Below are 9,297 nucleotides of genomic sequence, written 5' to 3' on the forward strand. Positions count from 1 at the left end.
AGCTCCAACCCCTGCCATGGGCAGGGACACCTTCCACTGGAGCAGCTGCTCCAAGCCCCTGTGTCCAACCTGGCCTTGAGCACTGCCAGGGATGGGGCAGCCACAGCTTCTCTGGGCACCCTGTGCCAGCGCCTCAGCACCCTCACAGGGAAGAGCTTCTGCCTAAGAGCTCAGCTCAGTCTCCCCTGTTCTGGCAGGTTCAAGCCATTCCCCTTGGCCTGTCCCTACAGGCCAGGAAACTCTCAGCCATCTCAGCTTTTCCTCCTATCTCTTTCCTTCATTCCCGAGCAGATAAACCCAAGTACCTGAGGAGAGCACCATGGTTCGCACAAAGCCAAAGCAGAACCGTTTTCTGTGGGAAAAGCATTTTCCATTTCAATTTTGAAGCTGAGTCTTGAAGGAAGCAGAAGCACACACTGCAGAGGAGATTGGATGCTCTTCTGCAGCTCTGGAGAGGCTGGAAGCTCATCCTGCTGAGGCATCCAAGCTCACTAAGGGAGCCCTGAACACCCACATCAGAGCCCTGCAACCCCACTCCCAGCACTCAAATCCCACATCCTGCCTCTGGGGTCTGCAAAGACACTTGCAGAGTTTAGGAATTTCACCTGGAGAATGAAAGGAGGAGGAGGAAGGGACCAGAAAGTCCTTGTTCAGACAGTGCTGTTCAGCAGCCCTTCCTCCATGGAGGATGGGAAACATGGGGCTGTTGTATCTGGAGACACACCATAAAACTGCTCCTGGATAGCCATTGCCTGACTGGAAACTCCAGGCAGGAAACTCAAGGCAGGACGTTTGATAGTCAATGTTTATGAATAGAAGTTAAATATGGGTGACAGAGGCAGGGTTACACTAACCTGTGTCTTTACATTTGCTACAGAGGCCTTCTCTCTGCCTTGGGATGTGCAGGCTCCCAGCAGCATCACTCAGATCCAGACCATGGGTCCAAAAGGGCCAAGGACAGTGGTAAAGGGGATTGTCTTGAGCTCTGAGCGATTGCAAGGCCAAGTGGGTGATGGGAACCCAGCTCAGCTCAGATGGTGGCTTGCAGATGACATGATGGTGACCAGCAAGTTCTTGAGTGGCTGCACTGTTGTCCAGCCTGAACACTGACCCAGGGGTGCTGCACAAGAGAGGAAAGCACCTTTAGTTCCATCAGCCTGTCCAGCCAGGGAGAGAAACTTTCCATCTGTCAGGTGCAGAGAGAAATGGGGCCAGGCAAGGCTGGTTCATGCTTCAGTGGTGCTGCGCAAGCAGTGTGCTCCTTCCTATGCAGCCAAGCAGAGCTGCTCCATCCCCAGGACTGCAGTGTCCTTATTCCTTTCACCGCACGGAGCTTTGGAGCTACAAAGCCCCCAGGCTTGGGTTCTACCTTCCCCCACACATCCATACATGGACTCTCCAGGCTGTGCCTGTCTCACAGGGGCTGGGGTGACTGCCCATGCTTGCAATGGACACACAGGCATGCAGATGCTCCCACACTCTCCTGTGCACCCCATGGGACACTACAGCAATGGTGTTGAACAGCTCTGGACCACAAATCCCTCCGGCCTCATTTGCTCCCTGCTCCACAGCCCCAAGGCCACCCCAAGGTCTTTGCTCTGCACTACCCCCAGCTCAGGATCCTCTGCTCCCTGCCCACTGCAGCAGCTCTCCAGCCAAGCGTGGCACTTGGCAGCTCTGCCTCACTGGTGGTGACCATGGCACCCAGAGCAGGCCAAGGCACAAAACACAGCTCCAGGATGAGCGAGTGTGCATGAAGGAGCTGCTCAGCCACCATGCTGCAGTGTGGGGTGCTGCAGGCAGCCTCCCTCCCCAGGCAAGGCTCTGTGAGTGCTGCAGCTTTCACCCTGGTCACCCTTCCTTTTTGCCTGTGCCTTGATGCCCATCTGGCAGCTAGTCCCAAGTGGGGTACCCCAGGCTGAGTGCTGGGGCCATGTTCCACATCATCATCAGGGGGTTGGATAAGAGGTGCACCTTTGCCTTGCAGGTGAGGCTAATGTGGGAGGAATGGGTGTGCAGCAAATGCAGAGCCTCAGCCCAGGTGGACCCCAAGAGGCTCCAAAGTTGGATCAACACAAACCAGGACCCAGAGTCCTGGCCAAGAGGCTGAAAAAAAGGGGGCAAGCTGTGTCCTGAGTGACATGAGGAGGAGTGGGGGCAGCAGCCTGAGAGAACGGCCAGTTTGGGAGGGGTTTAGGAGCTGAAGAGGGACCAGCAAATTGCTGCTGGCAGGGTTGGGGCTGCAAGATGGGTGGGTTGGGATCCACCAGCATGCAGCTACCTGGAGATGGAGACATCTCTTTCTGTAGGGAGTAATAAAGGACAATGGGCAAAATGAGGTGTAATGAAGCACAAGGGGCACTGATTGCAGCTTCAGGTAGGGCAAGCAGGAATTACTCTTTTTTATTCCCAGGGAGGTGGTGCATGTGGGACATGCCGCCAGGGATGTGGGGCAAGTCCATCCTTCTAGACACAGCTGGTTAAAGCCATGGGTCACCTTACCCTGTGCTGGTGGTGTTTCTGCTCCAAGGAGCAGGGTGAGCTAAAGACCCCAGGGGTCCCTTCCTGCCAGCATCACCAGGATCCTGCTGAGCCCAGCAAGGGGCAACCTCCCTATCTGCAAACACTGCCAGGAGCCCCCCCACAGACCCAGGGCACCTTGAGCAGCAGGGTGCTGTGCACTGGACCGCGGCCTCATCCCACAGGCCAGGCCCCCCCTTAGCCCACATCCTGCTGATGCTGCTGCCGCTGGAGGCCCGGCTGCTGCTCCAGGCAGGTGATCAGCTGATGCCATCAGCGAGCTGGTGCTGCAAAGTCAGGCACAGAGATTGCAGCGTGCAGCGAGGGGAGAGCGGGGCCTGCGGGGCTGGGGGGCTCGGGGGGCCGGGGCAGCTCTCAGGGCCCTGAAAGCCGAGTCACCTGCGAGCTGCTACCTGATGAATAATAGAGGAGCTGAGAGCCCGCGGGGAGAAATGTGATCCCGGGAGCCGGCCGGAGGAGACACCCGAGCTCCCGGCTGCTGCGATAACAACTGCAGGCGCTGAGCCTTCCTCCCCCTGCTCCGGGCTGCCTCTGCCCGTCCTGGGTGCCTGGGCAGCGCCGGTGCCCACCGCAGGGGCACGGGCGCAGGGCTCGGAGGATGATGTGAGCTGCAGCAGGCACCCAGAGCTCAAGGGCAGAGCTGGGTTTCCTGGGAGGTGAGGCAGAAGGAGCCTGCCTGCAGCCAAGTGCTCGCGCCCCGGGTCCGGCAGCGCAGCCCCATGTCCAGAGGAGGGGAGATGGTTTATATCCCGGATGACTCCGACTTCAGCTCCTTCAGGGATCAGTGCGAGAGCCTGGAGGGCTGGCACTGTCGGTATAACAAGGCTGGCGTGACCGTCTGGAGTCAGGGCCAGGAGGAAAGCTGCACTGTGCAGAAAATCAAGGTAAGCAAATGCCTGCAGCTGTGGGAACGCAGCCCTTCCTTACCCCAGCTGCACCCGAGGGTCCCTGGGTGCTGGCCCACCCTGAGGGTGCGCAGCACCCTGGCCCAGCCTGCCTGGGTGTGTTTCTGCCCAAGGCTCTCACTGCTTGCCCTGTGGCTTTAGCCTCTCGACCTGCTGGGATGTCGCTGCAGCATCCTGCCATGCACGCGTGTTGGCTCACATTGCGGCTGCCCTTGATCCAGACACAGGAGGGAAGGCCCCAGGATCGATTACGTTATAGAGATGGCCTTGCTGGGAGCCCCTGGGCATGAGACAGGCTGGTGCAATGCCTCCCTGGTGCCTCTCCCCCAGCCACACCGTCCTGCAGCACATCCCTGCCATCCCGCACTGGAGGAGCATCTTGGGGAGTTCAAGAGCCTCCATGTGCAGTCTCAGGGTGTTCGTTGTTTGCCAGGGGCTGGATCATAGAATCACAGAATAGTTTGGGTTAGAAGGGACCTTCAAAGGTCATCCAGTCCTACCCCCTGCCGTGAGCAGGGACACCTTCCACTAGATCGGGTTGCCCAGAACCACATCCAGCCTGGCCTGGAATGTCTCCAGGGGTGGCGCATCCACCACCCCTCTGGGCAACCTGTGCCAGTGTTTTACCATCCTCATTGTGAAGAATTCCTTCCTCACTTCCAGAATGGATCTGGGATGAAGTTCAGCCATCCCTCAGATTGTTATACCTAGATGCTCCTCTATATGGCACCACTGACACTGGCAAGTGACCCTGAGTACATCAAGAGTGGTTACAGGATGCTGGGATGCAAGGGAACCCCATTACAGGGTGAGCCCTGGGTAGGAGAATCCTATGAGTCAGTGCAGCCGTGACTCCATGGCTGGTGTCATGGGCAGGGTTTTGGCCTTCCTGGGCACAGAGGCCCAGGGCTGCTGGACAGGAATGGGATCTGCCCAAGGAAGTAGGACAGGAGCATCTTACCTGTGGGACAGACAACTTGACAAGGAGAGCTGTCAACTAGGAGTGTCAAGGAAAGGTTGCTATGGCCTGAAGGGCATGGGGAGGTGGTGGTGGGTGTCTGTGGTACAGAACATTGAAGGAGCCTCTTGCACTGCTCTCCTGGACACAGAGTAACAGGCAGCCTACCTCATGTGCCTGCAGCTGGGCAGACACAAGGTGGAGCTGGGTACACGATGGCTGTGGTACTGCCATGGATGGAGGCCCTACGGGCAAGGTGAGGAGGAGCAGCACTCCTTACAGAGGTGTAGCTGCAATACGGGCTGCCTTGCTGCTGTGAGCCAGGGAAGAGCTTTTGGGCTAGGATCCAGGAGCACTTGGGCCAGTTGGGCACAAGCAAGTGCACAGGACCAGGCAGGATTCACCAGGGCTCTGGTCAATACCTCCAAAAAGTCCTGGTGACCGCAGGAGGTCCCTGAGAGCTGGGAAGAGGCGAATGTCACCTTCATCTTGCAGAAGGGCAAGAAGGATGCTCCAGGGCACTATGCGCTGCTGTGTCACCTCCATCCCTCACAAAGTGATGGAGAAATTCCTCCTGGAAGCCATGTCCTGAAGGACAAGGGCAGTGGTAACAGCAGCAGGAACCTACCAAGGGCAAATCATGGTAGACCAGCCTGATTGACTCCTGCAGGGAGAGGACTGGCTGGCTGGGAATGGGGAGAACAGTTAAAGCCCTGCACTTGGACTTCAGTGAAACCTTTGGCAAGGTCTCCCGTAGTCTCCTCATCACCACGTTGGTGAGTCTGGACAGAAGAAGTGGATTATGAGAGGGGTAGAAAACCAGCTCAGCACCTGGCTCACAGCATGGGGGTCAGCAGTGCAGGGTCTGGATGGTGGACAGTTGCTGGATCCCACCCTGTTACTGGGATGATGGGAGTGCCCTATCAGCACATCTGCAGTGTGTGCAGCCCTGAAGTGTTTGATGTGCTGGAGACAAAGCTGCTCCTGGACAGGCTGGCAGGAACCTTATGAGGTCCAGCCAGGTTCAAACACACAGAGCCCAGCAGAGGGGCACAGTTATACCCTGCATTGCCACCACCAAGCCCCAGGCAGGTTTGGGGGGGGGGGGGGGTCTTAGCACCATCACCCTGCTTCATTGCAAGGATGTGGTTTTTCCTTTATCTGGAGAGGGCCTGGGCATGGTGCAGGGGTTTGGGACCCTTCCCAAAACATGGGATGGAAGATACCAGGCAGGAGCTGAGCTGCACAGGCTGGGGCCTGGGGTTCAGAGCATGGGTCTGGGTGCTCCCACACTCTCGCCTCTGGTACCCCAGGGGCTGCAGCACATCTCCAAGCCTGTCCTGGGCACAAGTCCAGCACATGGGGCAGGAGCTGCCACCAGGGCCATCGGGGAACGCTTGCCCGAGATTGATGGGACCTGCCATGCTCAGAGGGGCATCTCCAGTTACTAGCCAGTGCTGAGCACCTCATCAAAGATGCAAGGCCTCTAACGAGGAGCAGATGACATCTTCCTTCTGCCAGCACTGAGCGGAACAGGCGGCCAGCTCATCAATAATGCACTCGCTGCTGGGTAGGGCAGCTCCATGGCTTCGGTTACAGCAGGGGCCCCAGCAAAGCCCCTGGGCTGGGCCCCTCACCAAAACCACCCAGCCAGGGCAGGAGCATCCCTGTGCTTGAACAGGTTTGGGTTTGGGGTACCCAGGCAGCTGAGCCTGGAGCACCATGCAGCTCTGTTTGAGGGTCCTTCTACCCCCTGGATACCCTCTGTCTACCATGGGCTGTCATGAAGCTGGGGCATGCCCTGCACCGTGTGTGTTCAGAGCATCCTCCATGGCACACGTGTACATGGGTTTATAACAGCCCAGGGACATGCCACCATACACAGGACCAGCCTGAAGCCCTCCTCCCCAGGCAGGCACTGCTCCATGCTGTGGGGTGGGTGCTGCCTCCCTGACCCACTCCCTGTCATCCCCCAGACTCGTATCTCCTGCAAGGACGTCCCTGCTGAGACCCTCTATGATGTGCTGCATGACACCGACTACCGCAAGAAATGGGACTCGAACATGATTGAGACCTACGACATCGGGCGCCTGACAGTGAATGCTGATGTGGGATACTACTCCTGTGAGCAGCCCCCGGGGACCCCCTCCCTCACCCCACAGCACCGTGTGTGGCTGTGGGGCCATGAGGGGCAACGGGTTGGGATGTAACAGGGTCTATCCACAGGGAAGTGCCCAAGCCCACTGAAGAACAGGGATTTCGTCACCCTGCGCTCCTGGCTGCCCCTGGGCAATGATTACATGATCATCAACTACAGCGTCAAGCACCCGGTGAGCCCCAGCCCTGGCACGGTGCTGGTGCCAGCAGGCACAGGCAGGGCTGGGCAGTGGCTGGGGCAGGCTCTGAGGTGCATGGGGTCTCTCTGCAGAAATACCCCCCCCGGAAGGACTTTGTGAGAGCCGTGTCCCTGCAGACAGGGTACCTCATCAAGGCAAACGGCGCCAGTGCCTGCGTCCTCTATTATCTCACCCAGGTGGACCCTCGTGGTGAGTGCCAGCCTGCCCCATTGTACCCCCAGAGCTCACCCGCTGTGGCTCTCCATCACCACAGGGAGGTGGGGGCAACCCAGGGAAGAATGGGGTCCCTCCCAGGGCACAGCCATCAATGCTGGGGGGTGCTGAGTCTGGCACAGGGCACTGTGCAGGGCCCAGATCGCCTGAGTGATGGGGCTTTGGGCTCTTGCAGGGTCGCTGCCAAAGTGGGTGGTGAATCGCGTCTCCCAGTTTGTGGCACCAAAGGTAAGCGGGGTTTGTGGTGGTGGTGGGATGCGGGGGCATCAGGGGTGAGCTGGCACAAAGTGGCCCCTAGGTAAGGGCAGGATGGGTGCTGGTGTCCCAGGGCTTGCAGGATGGGTGCTGGGTGAGCCGGGACCCGCAGGTCTGTGTGGTCCAAGCCACCAGCAGCCCCCATCCCCTCCAAGCACCCCTGAAGGATAAGCAATGGGGGAGCTGGGAGCTGTGCCCCCAGAGCAGGGTGGCTCCATCCCCACTGTGCACTGTGACGGGCTGGTCCCACTCTGCCCACAGGCAATGAAGAAGATCTACAAGGCCGGGCTGAAGTACCCAGAGTGGAAGCGCAAGCACGACCCCGGCTACAAGCCCTGGGTGTACCCGGAGCAGAACACCCTGCCCAGTGTCAGCCTGGCTGAGCTCTCCCTGCAGCATGCAGACTCACTGGAGAACATCGATGAGACCGGGCTGCCCGAGGACCACCTGAGCACCAGCGACCACGAGGCCTGAGCCCTCACCTCAGAGGGGGACCCCTCATCACTGAGGCTTGGCAGCCAGGGGGGGAACGGGTGGGAATTTGGCCCCCTGCACCCCAATAGTCGTGTCTGCTCTCCAACTCCCTCATCATAGACCCCCCTAGCAGTGCAGCAATGTACTGTCACATGGGAAATGATGTCCCCATGCAGGACATAGAGCTGGAAGTGGGGATGGGTGCCCCAAGGAGAGGCTGGGCAGAGAGAGGGGGAACCCTTCATGGGGTGGGTAGGAGGTTTCCTGGCACCAGGATATCCCTTTGCCAGTGTAAGACCTTGTAGGGGTGTCCCCCAAAGGTCCAGAAGAAAGGGGATCCATGGGGGTCCTGCCCAGGCTTCACAGCAGCACAAGGCTTGCACTGAGCCTCTCAGGCTGTGCTCCAGCTGCCTGCTCTGCCTCCTGCTCCAGCTCCATCAGGCCGGAGCTGCTCCAGCCCACCAGGTCCCCCCAGTTTTAGTGTGACCCCCCCATCTCAGGGAGCACTGCCAGGTCCTGTCGTGGGCATGAGGCTTACCCCTGAGCCTGGCTCTAGCCCAGCTCTGGGGACGTCTTCCCCAGAGGTGCTGGGGGGTTTGTCCTGGCCGTGGGGTCTCAGCAGCCTCTGTCCCCACTCTCTCAGTGTTTGCCGCTGCTGTGGTTTCTGGCACAACAATAAAGGGGTTGCTGTGTGCACAAGAGAGCTTCGGGCTGGCACCGAGCCCTCCCTGGGGCTGTCCAGGCACTAGGTCCAAGCCCCCATGCTGCAAGGCTGCCTGCAGCTATGGGGCTCCTGCCCCACATAGGTTGAAGCCTGATATAGATTACATTGCAAGGCCAATGCAAATGGGACGGTCACTGCTGATAGTGCTGGGAGGTTCAGCTCCAGAGCTGTCCCAGCAAGGTAAAGACCAGGGGACAGGGACATGGCCAGGACATGGAAGACATGCTCAACCTAAGCTGTGATGGGGGTGACCACATCAGCCATCCTGTGGCTCTGTGGATGACAGCATCCATAGAGCCACTGTGTCTTCTGGGGCTCCTCTGACCAACTCAGCTTCACATCTCTGGTCACCCCAACCCCTGTGATCCCACCCTGAGCTGTAGGGCTGCTGCCTTGTGCTTGCTTCCCCCACACCTTGTGCTTCTCCTCCCCAGTTCATCCAGACCTCCACCCCAGCATCCCTCGCACAGAAGTTCACTGTCCCCCTTTAGTCACCCCATAAGGTCACATATGTCCTGCATATGTGCTGCTCCATGGGGACATCACCCACACATGTGCTGGGGCAGGGAAAGGAGGTCCATTGAGGCAGCAGCTCACCTGGCTTGCAGCTGGGCTGGCAGCACAAGCAGAGCAGGTACAAGGAGCCATTCCTGCAGGGAAGATGTGGAACACCCAAGGGCTGGGGATGTGCAACCCTCAAAGCACGGTCCCTGTGCTGCTCGCACCGTATCAGCAGAGGGAGGGGAGGATTTTAACACATCCCAGTTCCAGATTGCCCCAGTAACACTTTCTGGTAGAGCTGGGCAGGGAACCATGGCCACAGCAATGGGCAGAAACACCCCTGGGTGCTGCCATAACAGAGCACATCCC

At 58.9% G+C, this 9,297-nt stretch overlaps 1 protein-coding gene across 1 annotated transcript; it reads left to right on the forward strand.

Annotated features, from left to right (window-relative positions):
- The first annotated feature begins 3,260 nt into the window (after window positions 1–3,260).
- LOC101878160 (START domain-containing protein 10) lies at window positions 3,261–7,703 on the forward strand. The gene is made up of 6 exons (XM_005144957.2): window positions 3,261–3,425; window positions 6,381–6,528; window positions 6,631–6,734; window positions 6,833–6,950; window positions 7,150–7,202; window positions 7,491–7,703. Exons 1-6 carry the CDS (start codon window positions 3,261–3,263, stop codon window positions 7,701–7,703), a joined length of 801 nt encoding a protein of 266 aa, XP_005145014.1.
- Window positions 7,704–9,297: the final 1,594 nt, after the last annotated feature.

Source organism: Melopsittacus undulatus, chromosome 10 (assembly GCF_012275295.1).
Source record: "Melopsittacus undulatus isolate bMelUnd1 chromosome 10, bMelUnd1.mat.Z, whole genome shotgun sequence".
NCBI classification, from domain to species: domain Eukaryota; kingdom Metazoa; phylum Chordata; class Aves; order Psittaciformes; family Psittaculidae; genus Melopsittacus; species Melopsittacus undulatus.

Excerpts from the sequence above, each read along its gene's own strand:
- LOC101878160 (XM_005144957.2), top strand. The coding sequence starts at position 3,261 with ATGTCCAGAGGAGGGGAGATGGTTTATATCCCGGATGACTCCGACTTC. Across the intron at positions 6,529-6,630 it reads TGATGTGGGATACTACTCCT|GGAAGTGCCCAAGCCCACTG; the intron begins GTGAGCAGCCCC and ends GTCTATCCACAG. Across the intron at positions 6,951-7,149 it reads CACCCAGGTGGACCCTCGTG|GGTCGCTGCCAAAGTGGGTG; the intron begins GTGAGTGCCAGC and ends GGGCTCTTGCAG.